At 38.0% G+C, this 20090-nt stretch overlaps 1 protein-coding gene across 2 annotated transcripts; it reads right to left on the minus strand.

Moving 5' to 3' along the window:
- Positions 1–3224: 3224 nt before the first annotated feature.
- Positions 3225–19726, minus strand: TAB2 (TGF-beta activated kinase 1 (MAP3K7) binding protein 2). Of its 2 annotated transcripts, none has more exons than XM_054398373.1 (6): positions 19625–19726; positions 12933–14445; positions 6026–6186; positions 5299–5392; positions 3950–4030; positions 3225–3430 (listed from the first exon to the last, which is right to left on the minus strand). In XM_054398373.1, the coding sequence occupies exons 1-6, from the start codon at positions 19724–19726 to the stop codon at positions 3285–3287; spliced, it is 2097 nt and encodes a 698-aa protein (XP_054254348.1). In that variant the 3' UTR covers positions 3225–3284. The 2 variants fall into 2 exon arrangements, with proteins under 2 accessions (XP_054254348.1, XP_054254340.1); XM_054398365.1 differs by lacking the exon at positions 19625–19726 and adding an exon at positions 16267–16416.
- Between the last annotated feature and the right edge of the window lie 364 nt (positions 19727–20090).

The raw sequence follows: 20090 nt of genomic DNA on the forward strand, positions 1-20090 counted from the left end.
GTTATGTTTGTTTTGTTGATAACAGAAATCCCTGACAAAGACAGTATGGAAATGTAAAGTCACAAACCATCATCCAAGATCACAGAATGTTTTGGTTTGGAAGGACCTCCGGCTATCATCTAGTCCAACACCCCTCTGCTAAAGTAGGTTTGCCTAGACCAGGCTGCATAGGAATGCATCCAGGTGGGTGAACTACTGATGTTCACAATACAAAGCTCAGCCTTACTGCAAGTTTTCCTATTTATCCTCTATAACGAAACAACTCAGCAGTGAAAGCTACATCTACTTCATGCTTCAATATTTCAACCCTCAAAGCCCTACCCTTTAAAAACACACAATAGTGACATGACAACATACTGGTATTGACTTGAAGGAAGAGATAATGATATAGATGACCTGAAATATGGGAAGAACGCAAAATCCCTGAAGGTGAAGATCTGTGGAACAGATGATACTGGAGATGTCATATCTCTTGTCCCACTATTCCAGGATCAGTCACTGAAATACTGCCTGATACACTCTCATACTGATGTGTTGATGGCTCTGCAGAGCTAGCTGTAGCTAGGATGTAAACATGTTTTTTTTCCTTTAGAAAATAAATGCTCAAATGTGAGGAACAGCTCAATTATAGATTTGATAGAAGGAGCAAAATTCCATTTTACCTATTTCCCTACACATGTTGTTTCCACCCCATGGTTGATTGGAGTTTACTTGCTTTTCAATTACAGCAGCCCTCCTCACATACAGTAGATTAAGGCACTCCAGTTGCTCAGCCTGTGTTAAGGAATGTATTTTTGCTGGAGCTGTAGTTCACCTGTTTATAGATGCCTTCCCAAGGGCTTCAACATGGCATCAGTATGCCTCAAAAAAGCCCCAGCCCATACAGCAAATGTCTGCCTTGACAGGGTCCAAGAGAGAAAGATATGTCCAGGAACACGCCACAACTCATAGTACTACAATATACATAGCCCCAAAATACACTTTAACCATAATAATCCTTAAACTATGCTTATATTAACAGTACACAAAGTATAGCATCTATTACCTTGAACAAAGTGGCCACTCATTTTTAATTACAAAAATATTGTTAAGATCATAAACCCTTATAGCACAAAGTTGAAAGGTCCTGTGTGTAGCTTATTACTTTATGAGTAAGTGAATGGTTCTTTGGTCAGAACACAATCTTGTCCGTGCCACTTCGTGGAATACTCAATTAGAATTAAATAGAATAATGCATGGGAAGACAGACAAGCTTCAACAAAACAAAGGCTTAAATAAAATCTCTGGTCATAAGAATCAGCCTACTTTTAATATTGTTAATGCTAATTGTTGACTATCTTGTTGCTCTACAGATTGGAAAAAGCAAACAAATCACAAAACCAAACATGAGAATATTTTTTTTTAATTTTTATAAATAACTTATCTGTTACAAAGGCAGTTTACCCAGCTAAATCACAAAACCATCAACTCAAGATATCCAAATTAGGTTTTATTAATAAACAGGTAAAAACTGATTTGTCAATCTTCACATAGAACTGCAGATGAAGCTAAAAAATAAGGCCTCATTTTATAAACAAAATGCATTGAATGCAAGTGCTTTGGGTCTACTGCCTAATTACCTGGGATTGGCATTTTCTTCCCACATTAAAAAAAATGCAAAGCCTTCAAAACAAAGGCCTCTGTGCATTCACATAGATCACTTGTAAAACTCCTAATAAAAAAAGTGTCCACTGGCAAATGTTTACAGTGGGTGACAGTCGACTTTGTCTCTTGCTACATTGTTAGCACTCCCTTCAGCCTCACACTAAGTGCTGCTACATAATTCTTTGCGTGCCATCTTTCATGTATACTGTACTGGAATTCCATTTTCTTGATCTTGGTTACGTACATCCCCGATCGTGTAAGTATTTTCCTTAAAAAAATTAGATCATCAAAATAAAGAGATGCTTGAGGTTGCTTCAGTGTTCAAGTCTGTTTGATTTCTCTTTTCCAGCCTTTATTTCAGTTGTCCTAAATGCTGCTATCCTTTTTTCCTATAAATACGAGACTTCATCACAAAGTCAGGTTTAGAAACTGGCTGCCAAAACAGGAAAGCATTTAAAGTCCTTGAACAAAGCTGTACGATGCTGCTGCTGTTGATTTTGGCACTGTATGTACTTCCCCAATGAATCTCTTTTCAGGAGTCTGCAAGATACCCAGCAGATGAAGCAAGCTTAAATCGGATGCTGATCTGTTGGTGGGTTGAAAGTTTCTCAGTATAAAGTTTCCTCACGCCAGACAAAATGCTACTTTGTGTCACCCACCGTAAAACTCAGTGTACAGAGTGAACTATATGCGTAACTCTTTCAACTTTTCCTGCATTTTTACCACGCTGCATCTGCAGGTCTTCACAGATCATCAGCATTTACAAGAGCAATGTACAGAATGAACAGAGGAAAGCTATTTTGTGCATAGTTTCTTATTAATGCTCTTATTTTAAGGCATTGCTTTTTTTCAGATAAAAGCTTAAAAAAAGGGACATGATCGTGCTTAATCACTTAAAAGGGAAAAAAAAAGAAAGTTAACAAAAAGACTATTACTCTATACATACAGAAGTACAAGAAAATAATAAAGGTGAAGAAAAGAAATCACTTAAAGCAGGCTCTAGAGCTATGTACAGTAGGAAAAGCTTTGGGGTATTTCACTGTGTGTACTGTACAGACAACGCATGCAGTTTTTCCTTTCCATCTTTAGATGTGATTGTACTGATTTCTGGCTTCACAGAGATGTTTTTAGGGAAGACAAGACAAAAAGTACCACTGACTTGTAAAGTTCTTCCCTTTATAGAAGGCACTACGTGGCAGCAAACAGTTTAAACAGTTCAACCTTTTTCCTTTTAGATCTCCTATGTGTATGTAGTGTTTCACTGAAAGCTCTGAAAACAAACGCTAGCACTCTATTCCTTTCCCCTGTCAAAATTCAGTAGTGACACCGGGGCAGAGAAGATGGGCAACACCCAAGCACTGAACATGGTGTGTGTTACCGGGATACTGGTAATACTGTACATGGTTTAGGCAGGTAGCAACTGAGTCTTTCAGCAGATTACCTTTCAGCCGACCAATTTCAACTGCCTGTGACACAACACTGAGGTATTACTAGCTCTGTGGGCTGACATTTAACATTAGAAAAATACCATCTTGTCACAAAATCCTAAGCATAAATGCTTTTTTTTTTTGCCCCCCCAATGACTGGATAGTTCCTGGTACATTTACTATGGTTTAACAAAAGGAAATGGGCCTGTTGGCTCAGAAATGCCTGGGCATTTCACACTGTTCACAGCGATTTAAGGCTGGATGATTTAAAAAAGTACAGGCAGTACAACTCCACTGAGCTCCCTCATCTTCATCTGTGTCTGGAACAGTCTTTGGTGCTTTCACAATGGACCTCTGATCTGTGACATGAAAGAGAAGATTAACAGTTACTAATCAAGAACAGCATGGAAAGAATTTTGAGATGACTTTTTTCAGTAACTGAGAACTATATCTTGCTTGTTTGAGAGCAGCACAGTTATTACAAGTGACAGAGGCAGCTTTTTACCATCCCCTTGACTACAGCTTGATTGTAAGTCAACCAAATGGCACAAGGTGAAACTATAAAAAGCAAGTTTCCCATCCCTTCCTTCTACTTTCTTCCCTTTTGGTCTCGGTTCAAAGTTGTTGCATGAAAAGGAGATAAAATTTAGAAATTGATCAGCACAGGAAATATGTACAAGATTTATAAATCTGAGGTTATGGAGAAGTCAAAAACTCATTACGACAATAAATAAGTGCTCTGTAATCTTTTGACATATTTAGTATTTTGACTCTAAAATGAGTATCAGCATGGATTTACCTTTGCACAGTATTTTCACTAACAGCTTGCATAATTAAGGAGAAAACCCAACCCAACCAAACAAAAAACAGTACAGTACCTTTGGGTTTTGGTGGCACCGGACCAAGAAATCCAATATTATCATAAAAATTGTGGATAGCGCTGGGATTAAAATGTGGTCCTAAAAATAAAATTAAAAAAATGCAGCAGTTTAAAAAAAACTACCCGGGTAGGAAAACATCTCAGGTTTTTTTGGCAGTAATTCTGAAACAGTACCATTATTGTCTAGTCTATTAAGGTGTCAATAGAGACCTAAGTGAGATATTAGTTATGTCAACAATATACTTTAAGAAACTTAAGTGTCCAAAATGTGTATAAAGTAAATTCAGGAACAGAATCCAACAGAACCAACTTCTCACATTTTTTCTGCCACTCTTAAATACTTACAGCATATTATTAGTAAATTTTACCTGAGTTTTTTTTCCTAAACTGTAACCTTACTGAAAAATGTGCTATCTACTATGCAGTAGACTTAATACTTAGAGGAACTCTTAACGCCAATTTACTATAACAAACAGATGGAAAAATCACAGGCAATTTGAATATTCAAGGTCAAAGTTGTAGCATTAATTTGGTGCACTTGTCTCCTTTTCTCCTTAACTGCAAGTACATTGCCTGAATGAGACCTCCCATGGCTCAGGACTGCTCTAACTGCTCTTTGCTGCTTGAATTGGAAAGCATTAGTCCCTTCTCTCTCACTACTTCCTTTCGCCCTTCCCATGCCTCTCCCTCACATCAGCTGTACAAGCTTTTCCAGGAACACAACATTTTTTACTTGGCTAGTGAGCAGGATCATCTCTGCAAGGGTCTAAAAAGCTAATACAGAGCCAGAGCACAGTTAAGTCGCAAGGACAGGGAAGCAGGCAAAGAAATGGACCTCTTGTTGGCAGCACTTGAATTAGCTCAGCTGTCTCATACTTTCACCCTCATTACCAAAGGCTGTGCCTCTGCAGACAAGGAAAGTGGAAAGAGGAGAGCACATTTTAAATTACAACCGTACTTTATATTTGCTAACTTGAGAGGCTGAACATAAGACAGAAGTGGAAGACAAGAGAGAGATGGACATATATGCATGGCTTTATCATTCAGAAAAATTATTTTCTTCCTTCTTTGATACTCAACCAGATTTTCCCCCATTAGCATTTATTAAATAAATGGCATCACAACTTTCTCTTTTCTGAGCCAAGTATGAGACAGGAATAACTGGGGTATTAGGAAAACCCAAACCAACAGGCTTAGAAGACAATTGCTTCCATGGTTTCGTCCAAAGTAATGTGATGATTTTGCAAATTGTGTGTATACCCATAATTTATAACACAGATGTTTTTGATACATGCAATGGAAAAAAATCAACGTTTAAAGTGGTTAATGTACTAAGACATACTGTACCTCTTGCTTGAAAAAGGTCAATCTCTTTGGTTAGGCAATCTATGTCTATCTGCAGCTGTCTGTTACAACTTCTTAACTGTTGCATTTCTTCCAGCTGAAAAAATAAATCTGCCTGTTAGACTAAATTTTACCATTTTATTATCAGTTACCATTCACACATAGGTAGACAGCATTTAATTATTTCAGATGTGAAGATAAAATAATTTTCCCTTTCCGTTAATCTAAACGTAATCTTACAAAAGGATTAGACCTACTGAATTATTCTCTCTCTCCTTAGACTTCAGAGCTGAGTGAACAACTCCAGATTGTGGCCAGGACACAGCCAACGGCCCACCAGATCAATGGTTGATCTGGCACTGGCAACTGATGCATTACTCCGTTTTTTAATCAAGGACATAGACTGCAAAAATACTTTGTGTGGAAGGTGGTATAAATTGTAATCTGAAATGTAGGTCATTACGCCTTTAATCATCTTGGAGGAATACCAGGTCAAACCTTTTGCAACTGCCTTTAAAAGCAACACTTCACAAAGCAACTAGTGAACTGAAAGGTCATGGCTAAACAATGTGTATTTGGTTTTTACTCTAATCTACACTGTTTATCAGTTTAATTGGAGCTCTACTGCCTGTCACTAATGTATTGTCAATACATAAGCAACTGTTCCCTGAATTCATTGTGACAGACCACACTTGCAGTTTAGATTTATAACCCAGACGTTTCAACTTACTGATGGAATTTGGGAAACAGAATTCGATCTTTTCAGGCGCCTTCGTGTTAGATTATTCTCCATTTCATTGACCTCTGATTTTAGTTTATCCAACTTTTTCTTTTGAATCTCAAGTTCTCGCTGAAGTCGCTCCATCCTGGCCTTCTGGTGTATCAGCAAAGCTGCAATATATAAAGTCCCATTTTACCTATTCTTATTATCCTTCACATGGCAGTATCAGATAAAGATGAAAGTTTGTATTCTTTTGGGAAAATACAGATGAAAACATTGTTACAGATTGCTTTTCCATTCTCAAGAAAATTCCTGCCATAAACCAGAAAAGTGGTAGGTTTTTGAAAATAGCACAAATTAATTACAGACAACAACAAAACACAATGTGGAAGTCATACAATGCAACAGACAACCGTGCAAAATTTAGTTGTCATTTGCAAAAAACTATTTTTTTTTTTTTTCAAGAACCCAACCAATCTACAAGAATTACTACCAGAAACCAACAACAAATGTTTCCTTGCACTGCATTCAGCCCAACCATTGTAGGACAGGTAGTACAAAGAGGATTTCAGAGATGGCTGCAATACAAAGCACTATACATGCTAGACAGACATCATAATGTTTACTTTCATTGCTGCTTGGATTGGAATATAATCCTGTGTTCTTGTCATAGAAGATGACACCAGATGGAGCCAATACAGAAAATACTACAGGCAATACCACTGGCAAACACCAGTTTTATATAGTATACATAAATATGTGTGTGTGTGTGTGTGTATATATATATATGAATTCTGTATCTTTATCATAGAGGCTGGACTGTGCACCATTTTATCCCTAAACTATAGCACAGAACAATTAACTCAGCTTCTTATTTCTAACAATGATCACTATTAGGTACAGAAAATGGCATGAGACCTCATTTAGAAATGATGGTTAATTGTTACAAATAAGAAGCTTTTTAAAGCTATAAAGAATGTAAGTAGCAGAATACACAATCAGATTCATACAACTCAAAGAGTGCATGCCATTAAAGGTAGGTATACTATTAAATATCACCACAAGTAGGTAACACTGCTCAAAGTAATAATCACCTTCTACAAAAATGAAAAGCATTTTGTTAAATAAACAAAATAATTTCAACTACTGTACAGACATTCATCCATCCATTAAATTACTAATTCACATCAACTGGGACCAGTTTCACAGACTATAGACACTTCTCTAGCACTGTGGAAATGATAAAAAAAAAGTAGCAGTAACAAGGTATTTTTAAAAGATTGAATTTGCCTCACAAACTGTTTGAGCAAAACTCGGGCTGGAAAGTGATATTTAATTCACCACAATTTCTTCAGGTACCAAAAAATTAGAAGCATTTAAATTTGTTTGGTTAGGTTGCCCAAGTAGTAGTAGAGGAAAAAACATGACATCAAAAATACGCAACTTTCTAGATCTCTGGCAAGCAGAACTGCCCTCTGCTGCAATTTTTGCCTGTTCATTTATTCACACATCCTATTTTGTCTTCCAGAGGTTCTCCAAAAGAAGGAACAACACTAAACTATTTTTCTACAGTGTTACAGTGGCAAGGCCTCGCTGAGAATAAAACCCCAGACCAACAAGCCTAAGGCTTGTGAGTCATGTGTTCGAAAGACACTGAGATGATGAAGTTGCTTGAGCTTTTGCTTGTTTTTCTTCAATTTAGACATATTTGCATAATGCAGCACCTTTATTTGGAGTAGCCACTAGTCAGACTACAGCTAAAGTTGCAGCATTTATGACCTCTAGGAGCACCCAGTGTAACTGCAACTATAAAGAAAGGAAATCAAAGACTACTTTGCCTCTGATCTTGCAGGGAGAGTACAAGCTCTTTTCCCTTCTACACTTTATCTCTGGTTTTGGATAGCCTTTTCATTGCCTTGGTATCACCACTGAGACAAGTCACCGGAGCCCAGCTGCAGCAACACAATGTGCTTTACTGATCAGATTCTGAACTCTTCAGACCTGGATGCAAGATGCGAGTGAGCAGCCAGTGTGCTGGACATGGTAAGTGAAGAAGAGCATCTCCAGGAGACATAATAGGGCATATACTCCAGAGTGAGACTGCATTTCTAGAGGACCCTGCCCTGTCCTCTCTCTTTTTTTGAGCTACTCTTGTAATGGGAAATAACCCAAACTTCTAATTTCAGTGTTCTCCTACCTCTGTGGTTTAGATATTAAGCTGTCATTACAGTATCATACAAGGAGCGTAAGGCATTGATGAAAGCCCATAGCACTATTACATGCTCTTCATTTTCACATCATTTACCAGACACAATCCAATTTATTCTCCTAGTAGCTTTGTGAATATCATTATAAAACTTCAAATCCCAATTGATTTCAAATGTTACAAAATCATAACTATGATTAAAGAAGACTCACTTCATATTGCTATGCTAAACTATTGTTAACTTGGATAAAGAACTGGCAAAACACTGATTTAAGTGACAAATTTCACACATAATTTGGTAATTTTGCTTAAATATCGATGTGGCAGCTGTATTAAGAAGTGGGCTGGCATAGACAAAATCTCATGTCCTACTGCATTATTTATTAATAGAAACCAGCAATTAAGTATTCATCTCCCTCTAGTGTCAATCAGAGCAACTGAAAACAAAGCATCTCTGATTCTAATGCTACTAGATCCAGTTTACACTGTCCCTAAGAAGGTATTTAATGGTCTTTTTTATATTCCTGTGTTTCCTGCAGAAAGAGAATTCCTCCTATGCAGGCAACACTGGCAGACCCAACTTCACTCTCCACAGACTAACCTGGAGTATAAACCAGAAAGCTTCAGACGTCCACTTACTTATTCAGACATCCTTAAAAAGAAGTTATTTACTGTTATCATCCTGGCAAAAGAAGTACAAAGACTGCCTCCTTGACTCATCATTACTGTACAACAAACAGAAGAGATTTCATGTTCAGCATCTCAATTATGTGCAAACTGTACCACGCTTATTCCATTTTTTCCAGCTTCGCGTGTTCTTATTCTGCAGATTGGCAGGAACAGAACACTTCAATGACCAGCAAAAGACAATGTTTTCTCTGACAAAGTGCATATTTTCCACAGAAACACTGCAAATCACTAGAATTACAAGGAGCATGAAAATTCATTTTTCTCTTCCTAGAGATCTACTCAAACAGGTACTGAATACACTTGTAAATTTGAAAATGCATGCGTAATTGTTTTCTCAAAGCCTCTGTGAATCTGAAATTTAAACAATTATTGCTTCAGAGCATTTTTATTATATTTTGTAAGTAAAAAGCTAATCTAAGAGTATAATAACTTTACCCTATTCTACAGGCCTATGGATTTCTGAAATGTATGTTTGCAAAATACAGAAGAAAGGGGAATAATGGCAATGCAATTGCTTTGTGGTAGTAGGTTTGTGAAATGCTCTTATGTTTGTGCACAATTAAAAAAAAATCTGTATTTGAAGCTGCAAAAAAGTCAATCATTTAAAATGTATTTAATATGCAATTTTAACAGCTTACATTGATTGTTTCTGTTGTTGTCATCCCTTACACTTCTCATTTGAGTTTTTAAAAAGAGTGTCACTCAACTGGGACCTGATACACAGAGCCAAATATAATCAAAGCAAGAACTGTGCAAAATGTCAAGATCCTAAATTAGCTCATCAATTAACATATTTATAGTAAAAACACAGTATAAGAATTGCTAAATAAATGTACATCCACACACACATCTACAGTTGGCACCAATGATTAACTCTTAATTAGGTATACCATCCTCTCCCCAAGCTAAAGAAAACAATATGAAATATGATAGTCAGTCAAAATCCAAGTAGTACTGAACTAAGGAACTTAAGAATCTCTAATACAAAAGCATCAACCTAAAGATTTTACTATAAAATTATGCATTTTCTTCATAGGATGCCTGCCCATTATACAGATGGAAAGCTATATACAGAATGAGCAACTATTAAATAGTTTAGCCTCACTATTGCAACATGACTGCGTGCATCATGAGTGTACGTCACAAAAACATTTGAGTACAGAATTTTCAGTTTCTAATAGGACTCTACTGTTTTTCATCCATAAGATACTTTATACTAACGTAAATTATGTATTTAAATCTCAAGTAATTATTTCCTATTAATAAAACTAATTATAAACTGAAATTGCTTAAGTAATAGAAACTGATACTCCTGCACACAACCAGTTTTGCCTGTTCTCTTGGGCATGCACCTAGCATTACTTTTCTCCTCACAGTACTATTAATTCTTAGTGACTTCAGCAGTAGATGAGTGTTCTCACTACTTCCACAAGTTAAGTCCAGAGTATCTCAAACTGGAATCGCAGAAAACACCAAATATCAATTAGGAACCACTTCTAAAAAGTTTAGTGACAGTGAATTTCTTAGCATCATCTTAGCATTACAAAGTCAGTGGTGGAGATAAAAACCTAACATTCCTGAGGAACTGCACTGATTTTCATCTGAGTGGTACCCTGCTCCTTTTCACATCATATAACTTCCAGTTCTGACAGCAAACAAGACAGGCCCGTGGTAGCCTACTACTACCCACTGCAACTTACTTGCACGGAAAAATAGAAATCTAATCATGGGAAAAGACAGGAGTGCCTGCACAGACTGTAACTGAAGCCAGTCTCCTCAGGTGGCCAGCAGCAGCAGTTGCAGATAGGTCCAACACACCATCTATTCTCGTGGGTTAGACCATGCACACAAATGTATTTCAACTGGAACAAAGTAAAGGAAATCTCCTTTGACACCAAGGCAACTCCACCTTCCACATTCCTTCTACCCCGAGCCAGTTTCAGTTTTTCCTGCCAAGATGAGTATTCTGGGCAGAAATGGAAAAAGCTGATTAAAATACATTCTACTCTAATCATGGCCAGAGAAACTACTCATCTGTCCTGGCTAAGATGAAAATGTAGTACCTTAGCATGGAAGGCTTTTCTGCACAGACTGGGTAAGTTATAAGCAGCTTAGAACATGGTCTCCCAACGGAAAGCATCGACTAACTCAAGTATGTTTTAGAAATGTGTTTTTTTTTTCCATTGCACACTAAGATTCAAGTTTAGAAGCAACAATTAGGACTTCCAGATATAACGATCATACACATTTATTTAACAATTTTAAAATGCTGCACTTTTTGCAGCAGAAAGAGAGGAACACATGCCAGAAAACCCGAACACTTCTGTATGTGAAGAACTCCAGAGGCATGAGTGTGTTTTATATAAACTAGTGAAGGATAAAAAAGTGTGTTATTCTACATCCTAAGGACCCTAGGGATACTAGGGTCCCTAAAGCTGCATCAACCCACATTACGTATCTACACTGCATCTAAAAACTGCATCTATGTCTTGGCTTCAGGAATAACTGAGATTCACAGCCAGTCGACACTTTTGAGCTCCAGGCTGAATAGCAGGAATGGGAGGCTAGAGCTTGCCTCAACTTGATAAAACTAAGTGCTGATACCTGCAGACTATAAAGACTGTGCAGGAAGGCAGGTTATGGTAGACATCACTACTAGTGGTTCAGATGAAGAACTACACCTGGTAGAAGAGAGTCCCATCAGAAAGGCAGAACAGGAGAAAGGGAAACCCCTAACCAACAAATACCAACACAAAGTGCAGGGTGCTTGGGAAGCAATTTAATTATCTACAAGAGTATCTAGAACCTGCAGACAAGATTTTGATCACTTAGTTTCTAGGTATCTAGCCTTGAGGACTAAACGGTTAGCCAAGTCTCCCTTCAGAGTAAGGAAAGGAAATACCACTTCTGGTGGGCAATTTGTTTTGATTATCTACAGATGAATCACTTTCTGGAGTTCTTTATTCTTTGCTAATTGTGGAAGACAGTCTAAGATGATTAGGTTTTTGGCTTTGACACCTAGCCTTTAGACACTTGAGTTAGGGTGAATTACCCCTTCACCAAATCTAATTGCAAGCTGAAAGAGTGTACAAGCTAGAATCAGGTTTTTTATTTACTTTGTTAATATAGTACTCCAGACACAGACCAGGCTTCAAGTCCTGAAATCCAAGTCATGGAAGAAGACAGTTTTTAAACATTCAACTATTTGCTAAGTCCAAAGAGGAACAATAAGATCAAATAGAGATTGTTTTGACAACCTATCCTGAATACTGCTTAAATATCCTAAGACTCATTCAGCACCTTTATACAAAAAGTCCACAAGAGGGTTAAGAAACCACTGAGCTGATAATAAAGGCATACAAAACCAGGAAAACAGAAGAAAAAGATTAACAGGTTGGGTTGCTGTATCACGTATTACATTTTATCCTCCCATTACAACTGATACTAAAATAGCTTTTTTCAGTGTGGGGTGTTCCTTCTCACATTTTACAACACAAGTGAATATCAACACTTTAAGCATTTTTTGGTCAGGCACACATTAGGAAACACGGAGGCCAACGCTTCATTCCACTGCTTGTTTTTGAAGTCTGCTTTTCTTCCTTCTTAAAGTTTTGCAAGAAACAAAGAAAAAAGGGAGCATTATCCAATGAAAACAGTATGTAACCTGATTCAAAAACCTGTCAGTAGACTTGCAACTTCAAATTGTTAGGACAAATTGAACAAGCTTATATATTTTTTTTCAGAGTAACACAAAAATTACTCCACTTCATGAAACAGATAACATATCTACTTAAGACAAACAGAAGAATTATCTCCAAGTATTCCATTAAATGTTATCACCATAAAAAGAAATCTATGATTTCCTTATAAAGCTTTTTTATTTATTTAGGAAATTCTCATGAATGAAGTTGAGGATACTGTATTAACATCACATAGGTTATCAATTGTTTCCTGTTCTGTAATGTAAAAATGAATTGACAACCTGGCTGAAATCTCTACTACTTATATTAAGAATATTACCTTGCGTGTAGGCAGCATCATCAGATCCCATACTCAATTTCCGTGCATCACTGATCCTATCCACATGTGCTAAAACAGGGTCAGTAAGATGCTGGATACCCTCTGGTTCAACATAGTGATCAGGAAGGTTTAGGAGGTTTGTAGGTTCAAATGTTGGGGATACTACCCCTGGGGAAACTGCAGGGGGCTTATTTGGAGAAACTGTAATTTTAAAAGTATATTTTGTGTTAGGCTGCGTAACCACCACTCGAGGAGAGGTTGCAGTGGTGCTGTTGCCCACCGCTCGACTCTTGGGTGGATGGTGATGAATAAATGCAGGACCCATGCTTACTTGACCAGACATATTCCTAGAAGTGGTAGATACTCCAGGATTTGTCGATATGAAAAGCGTGGGCTGGTTCCGCACAACTTGGTCATCTCCTGTTGTGGCATTTGCTGAAATGTAGACCTTCGGCTGACCACGTGTGATCACTTCATCAGTATTTGGAGGACTGGCCGATATGTAAACAGTGGGTTGACTTCTACTTAATGTCTGGCTGTTGAGGGAAGAGGGAGTAGTGGAGGTACGAGGGCCAGATGAACGCAACTTAGAAGAACTGTTTCTTTGTGGTGGTTCAAGTTTGATTTCAATTTGGTTTTTGCGAGGTCCTGTGGATATATTCTGAATGTTGTATTGGCTATGAGCAGAGGATTGTGAGCTACCAGATGAATGAATCATAGGAGCTTGTGGAGTAGTAGGAGAACTGATAGGCATATAGACATGAGAAGTCTGGTGGCCTTGCTGATTTGACTGTGTTGAGTGTTGTGATGAGGTATGTGGCGTAGTACTGGATGCTGGAAGAGTAGTCCAGGGACTTGGCTGCGATGGCTGGTAGACTTGCTGAGGATGCACGGGATTAAACTGAGATGCCCAGCCTGGCTGCTGCTGTGTCTGTCGAACAGGACCACTAGGAGTTGTGATGTAAGGTCTAATATAGATAGAATTTCCCTGTGGGCTGTTAAGCACAGGAGGAGGTACACCATGTATGTGCAAAGATGTAGGGGTATTGCGACCAGGCTGAATATTTGGGGCTAAAGTTACCATAATGGGGTTGAATCTGGGCGTTTGCTGAGACAAGTTAGATACTCCTTTGCTGCCTAGGTGAAATCCAAGATGCTGCCCTGGATTAGAAGTACTAACTGCATTAGCCATCCCAAAGACATTAAATCCTTGTGGAACCTGTGCAGGTGCTGTCTGTGGTTCTTGTTGAAACAGTTCATTGTTGGACTGACTGGTTTGAAGGTGTCCATCACTAACGCTGTGAGCTAGAGTCCTACTTCCATTCATTCTACTTCCATCTCTTCCATGGTGATACACATTCTGTGATTGCAAATCCAAGTTAAGAGATGTCATGTGATTTCGTAGTCCAGGTATCCCAGAATCATCCGAAAAACTTAGGTCTCCTTCACCGTAGAGATACTTCGTGCTCTCCTGAGAGAGAACTGCACAACAGGCATCCAAATTATTGTTATTCTATAAAAGACAGATGAAAATGTAACATTACTGATACAATACCATCACAGTTAAGATATAGATGTATCTAATTATCATTGAAAAATTAACAATTTAGCATCAAAACAAAGCATTAGGTGACTGAGATAGTTGGCTAGCACAGCTGCTACGCATGCACAAGGCGTGTGTGTGAAGCTTACTGTTTTGAGAACAGCAACTCAGTCACTGGCACTAAGAGCAGGGGGGTCTGCATTGCTGCTGAAGCAATGATAGGGAGATCCTGGACCTTGACAAAATAACACCATACAGTATAATACACACTAAGTGAATATTTTTGCTATTAATTCGCAATTTCAGAACCATCTTTAGCAATGACCAAGTCTCTGGTTTGAGGGGAAAGTGACAGAAATAATGAATTCACAGCACCTGAATATCACTGGTTAATAATTTAAAAACAGAAATCAAAACATGTTTATTTCATATGTTTTCCCAAACACTTCAACACTCATTATGCATTACCTCCTGCTGAAAACAAAAGTGAATCTTAACATAGAGAACAAACATGCCAGCTGACGGAGTTGTATGTGACTTCAGAAGAAATATAAAAATTCAGTTTATACAAATTACTCTTTTGCAAGATGAAACTATTAATGGAAACCCCAGAAGATATTTGTATTTTCATTTTAAACCACTGCTTGCAAAGCTTTTAAATACTTACATCTGTACTAAGTTACTTTATAAAACCTGTAACAGGATGACTTCAAACAAAAAACGAAACCTAGCTGATTTTAAGAACATTTTGGAAGCAAACTGCTAATCCCTCTTCTTTTTCTACATGTTTAGTAGTACTGTACTCTGATCTTCCCAATTTAGTTTCTGGTGTAAGGATTTTTAGAAAAGAATGAACATGCATCAGTGACTCAGTTTCTTAATACTGTGCTCTGTCCATATCACTTTTCTTACAAAACACCCACAACCCTCCTACCCCTCTGGAAAAAAAAAAAATAGAAGGAGCATCTGTTGAAGGTCCAGATGTTATTAAAACTCATCTATCACACAGTAACTAGTAAGTAGGCACACGATCAAAAACTGTGTGCCAAGAAGTAACACCATTGTTTAGTTAAAGAACAATGTAAGCAAGAAAGCAAGATAAATTGATCCATGCTACATGCTTTGTATCATGCTATTTTTGTTAAACTAGCAGATAGTAGTTCTTATCCTTCAATCAAACAAGGTCATAGAGCATTATGCAGACAGCAAGACTGTCCCTACCATACAGAAAAAACCAAACCAAACCAAAAAACCCCTAAAAGATGGAAGGAGAGACAACAATAGGAGACTGAGACTTGGCTAAATTCCACCCACAAAACTAAAATTGCATGTTCATACGGGCCAGATGCAGTTCTAAATTTTTAACAACAAAATCCCACAATAAAACCCAGCCAGAAAACCTTCTAAAATAACAGATTCCCTAAAGACTACCTGACATCTCTATATGAGAGTCGTGGCAGAAAAATCTTGAGAGATATGAGTATGGGTCAAATTGATGGTAAACATATCGGCTCTAGTTTGGAATAACAGCCAGAGGACAAAGTAATCAAATTATGTCAGTAGTGCAGGAACCACACACAGACAAAACACTGGGTGAGACAAAACAATAGCCTTGTATTTGTTACAAAGGAGAAAAGGGAGACAGGAAAAAGGCAAATAGATGGGGTACCACATAAAAGCAAGCTAGAAAAATCTGAAACACAGATTTTGCATGAACTACAGCAAATTAAAATTATTAACAGAAAGGTCAAAAATCCCAAACCAAAAAGGAATAGGGCAAGCTTCCAAGGCTCTTAAATTCAGTGTGAATGCATTTCTTTTGGATTTTTTGTTTGTTGTGGGCTTGGGGTTTTTTTTTTTAGGACTGCACCAAATCAATTCCCAAAATTCAGAGATGTCAATGAGCAAGCTGGAGAACTCAAAGAGGAAACGGGGGCACATGGAATGCCTGGCATCTTCTGCCTGGCAGAGTTTCAACCGCTTCTAGCTTTTTATAGATCACAGAACCGGTTGATAGCAGAACTGAACATATTCCAGCAAAACAATACCCCTCATCTTAGCTCTGCCCATGTCCCACTTGAGTTTAAAATGTTGGCACTCTGAAAGAGAAGGGTAGGAGGGGAAGGAGAAATAAAAACGTTGGAGGGAAATGAGGGAAAAGCAAGAAGCAAGCAAGAAGACCTGAGGAGCAGGTAGTTAAAAGAATGCTCTAGACAAGGAGGGTAATGTCCAGAATGGGGATGCTGCAGTGACCCCTTTAAATAAGAAGAGCTGAATGCAGGAGGCTTGTTGGGAAGAATGAAGGGATGTAAAACTTTTCAGGAGAGCTCAGTGCTGTCAGCCCAACAAGGCAATAAAACTTTTTACTCCCTAGATTACACAGATTTAAATTTCATCCTACTGGATGTTTCATGGTCCTCTGTTTTTAGTACACTAGAAATTGTTTAGACATTCCAACAATGGGCTATTCACCTCAAGACATTCATACTCTGTTTAAGTTATTCATTATAAACATATAATGCTACAGAACTTCCTTCAAAAAAGAAGCTGAAAGTGTCTGGCTAAAATAGTCTTAAGAAGAGGACTGAATTATCTGTATAGTTTTCCTGCACAATTTGCAGTGATCTTAAGAAACCTTTCTTGTTATAAAAACCTCTTGTCAATATAATTGTAAACTACACAATTTTTGAACTCTTCCAGGTTCTCTCCTGGGATCTCTTATACTTCCTGGTTTAAGAACAACTTCACCCCGACACATGATGCTCATACATCAAGTATTGTACGGGCAAGGTGAATGTACTGTTTCTTGTAACACCCTTATCTTTGACCCAGACAATAGTTACTGCATTTATTGGAAATTCCTGCCACTATGCTCAACTGCAAGAAGGCAGAACTCAGGATTCAGATGCTGTTCCAGCAGTATTACAAACACATGCAGAAGTATTCTCAAATGCTGTTTTCCAAACTTTACCACCAATCCAAGTAAATTTGTTGGTTTAAAGAACAATCAAAATAACTAACCCAAACCCCTCACTATCTGAGTAGCAATCTTAGAATTTAACTGAATCAGAGAAACCAAATCTCATGAAATTTCAAAAAACCACCAACATGGCAGGATTTTGTTGGTGACTTGTAGAAGCGCTGAGTTAACAACAAAACAGGCAGCTTTCTAGTGTAGTAAATTAGTGTAATATTGCACATATGGAACATTAATTACACTACAGGTTTTTTTAAAAAGTCTTTTAAGAAAACTGACCAAAACACCTCCCTCAAAATCTAAAGCCTTTTCCCATATCTCTGAGTATGAGATGTACAGTAGGGTCTTTTCTTCAGTTCTGAAGACTGCTGGTTCTCTCCAGCCAAGGACTAGCTTTTAAATTTACCAAGAATTACATTCAAGAGGTGATTACCGATGCATGCACTTTGTCAAGTTTATTGACCTAGCTAAGCAAGCAGTTCTCATCTGTGAAGAACAAAACTGTACAAGAATTAAATTACACCTACAGAGAGCTAATTAAAAAAATGGCAGTGTACACACCTGAGAACAACTACATGCAATCTATAGTCTGGTTTGGTTTACTCTTCAGCTAAGTAAAGGACTGGGGAAAGCTTGTAGCCTCAAAAGATCCAAGCAGAACTTTGCCCTCTTGCAAATCAAAACCAGTCCTCCCAACAAACTGCACTTTACGCAGCTTCTTACTCTACTAAGAGAGTCATGATAAAGTCTTGAAAACATGAACATTGACAGTCACACTTCTATTCCCAACAGTACAAGCATGTGCATGTGACTAGATACACATATTTAAGTATGTATCTGTTAGAAATAAAAATACATACAACAATCAACACAAACCATTATGACACAAGAATGTTGAATTTAACCACAGATATGCTAGCCATAATCCAGGGACAGCCAGCTTCTGGGAACTAATGACCCATCTTTTTTTCCAACGAAACTGTGTTTACTGATGACCACTATGAATATTCACACCACGCTCTAAAATTATCCAGAGTACTCAAAGGTTGAGTACATTAGATAATGAAAAAACCCAATCACTATGGATGCTTTGAGACCACTAGAAAATGCAAAGTAAGCATATTTAAGCCTCATAGTCTATCAGCATTTGTTTACTCTAGGCATTTAGATGTCCCTATGTGACACTTTGGATGGGCATATTAATTTATCTGCTGAAGTAACTAATGTGATGTTACAGAGCAAAAGTTGACATGCAATAAAGTCAAGTAAGTATTCTGATAGTGGCAGCACAGAATACAGATAGGTGGAGGTAGAAATTGGTGATATGGCAGTCCATAGGCTTAGCACTAGCTGCAATTCCCATCAAAAATACTTCTAAACCCAACAGAAATCCACAGATTAGCAGCATGGACTCCAAAGCTACAAAAGCCTCCAAGTTAAGCCTGTGTGGTAGCCAAAGCCTTGGGAAGTACTGAGCAGAAACACACACACTCAGTTCTAACATGGTAGATGCCAGGCTACAAGATTTAGGCTCAGTGAGCGTAGGTGTGACCCTATTACACTCTCAGGCTCTCTGCTGCAGAAGGTAAGCAGCACCACCAACACTGGCTCTGCAGGCCAAGGGAGCTGGGAGTTAAAAGTAGTGAGGCCAACCACTAATTATCTTGAAATGTGATGCAGATCAGGTAGCAAAGCTGCTTCAGGACATAGCCTAGCACTCAAAGTACAACACTCGTCACCCCTACCTCCCCAGCCAACAACAAACCACACTAAAAACGTAAATAAAACCCCCATACCATAGCAGCTTTTTAAAGTACGGATTTATAGCACAGCTTTAAAATGTCACTATTGGACTCAAGCTGGCTTTGCATCTCTCCTTTTGCCACAGTTAGTTTTGGCTCTTGAGATGGTCAAGAGGCATGAGCATATTGATTATAGAGTTGGTAGCTTCCAGACACACACTGATTTATAAGCTAATTTACCTTGGGCCACCCCTGATTAGGCATGGAAAAAGAGAGGCCAATTTAACACTTAGCTTGCTGTGCAATACAAAGCAATTGGCTGTATTTGTCTCAGGAAAAGAAAAAGAAAAAAATCTGCTTTCAAAGGTGACACCCATACATAACACTTAAGCAACACTGCTTACTTGTATGTCATTAACAGAACACTAACCTGTAACATGCATCTGGATACAACACCTTCAGGTACCTCAGGAAACTTCTGTCGCAGGTCATGTAAAACCTGAATATCAATTTGCTGGCTTCCTTGGGCCATTCGTATATTGCCTGGTCAGGATTGTTTTTCAACAGGCAGTTTTAGGCCTTAGTAAAGGGAGTACTCATCTCTTCTGTCCCAGCATTTTCTGGAAGAGGAAGGAAAGCCTTAAGAGACTGAAGCAGGCACTTTTGATGTTAACAAAAAGCAAGGAAAAACAACCCCAAAAAACACCACACAAACCCCTTCTCCAGTTATAAGTCTGTATTTTATGTCAGTGTTTTCCCATGTGACATCTCTGGCTACCTAATTTTCCTTCACACACCTAATCTTGAAAACCGACCATTTACAGACACACCTTTATCTATTATGGTTTAAGAATGGCATTTGTACTTATTTAAAATGCAAATAAACACAAAGAAGT

Source organism: Indicator indicator, chromosome 2 (assembly GCF_027791375.1).
Source record: "Indicator indicator isolate 239-I01 chromosome 2, UM_Iind_1.1, whole genome shotgun sequence".
Lineage (NCBI taxonomy): Eukaryota > Metazoa > Chordata > Aves > Piciformes > Indicatoridae > Indicator > Indicator indicator.

What these genes read in the sequence shown, in the direction of transcription:
- TAB2 (XM_054398365.1), bottom strand. Translation starts at nt 16,416, where the DNA reads ATGTGCCCCCGTTTCCTCTTTGAGTTCTCCAGCTTGCTCATTGACATC. An exon ending in TGATGCTGCCTACACGCAAG is followed by an intron (nt 6,187 to 12,932) that starts GTAATATTCTTA and finishes TATATATTGCAG; the next exon opens with CTTTGCTGATACACCAGAAG. An exon ending in GGTGCCACCAAAACCCAAAG is followed by an intron (nt 3,431 to 3,949) that starts GTACTGTACTGT and finishes TTCATGTCACAG; the next exon opens with ATCAGAGGTCCATTGTGAAA.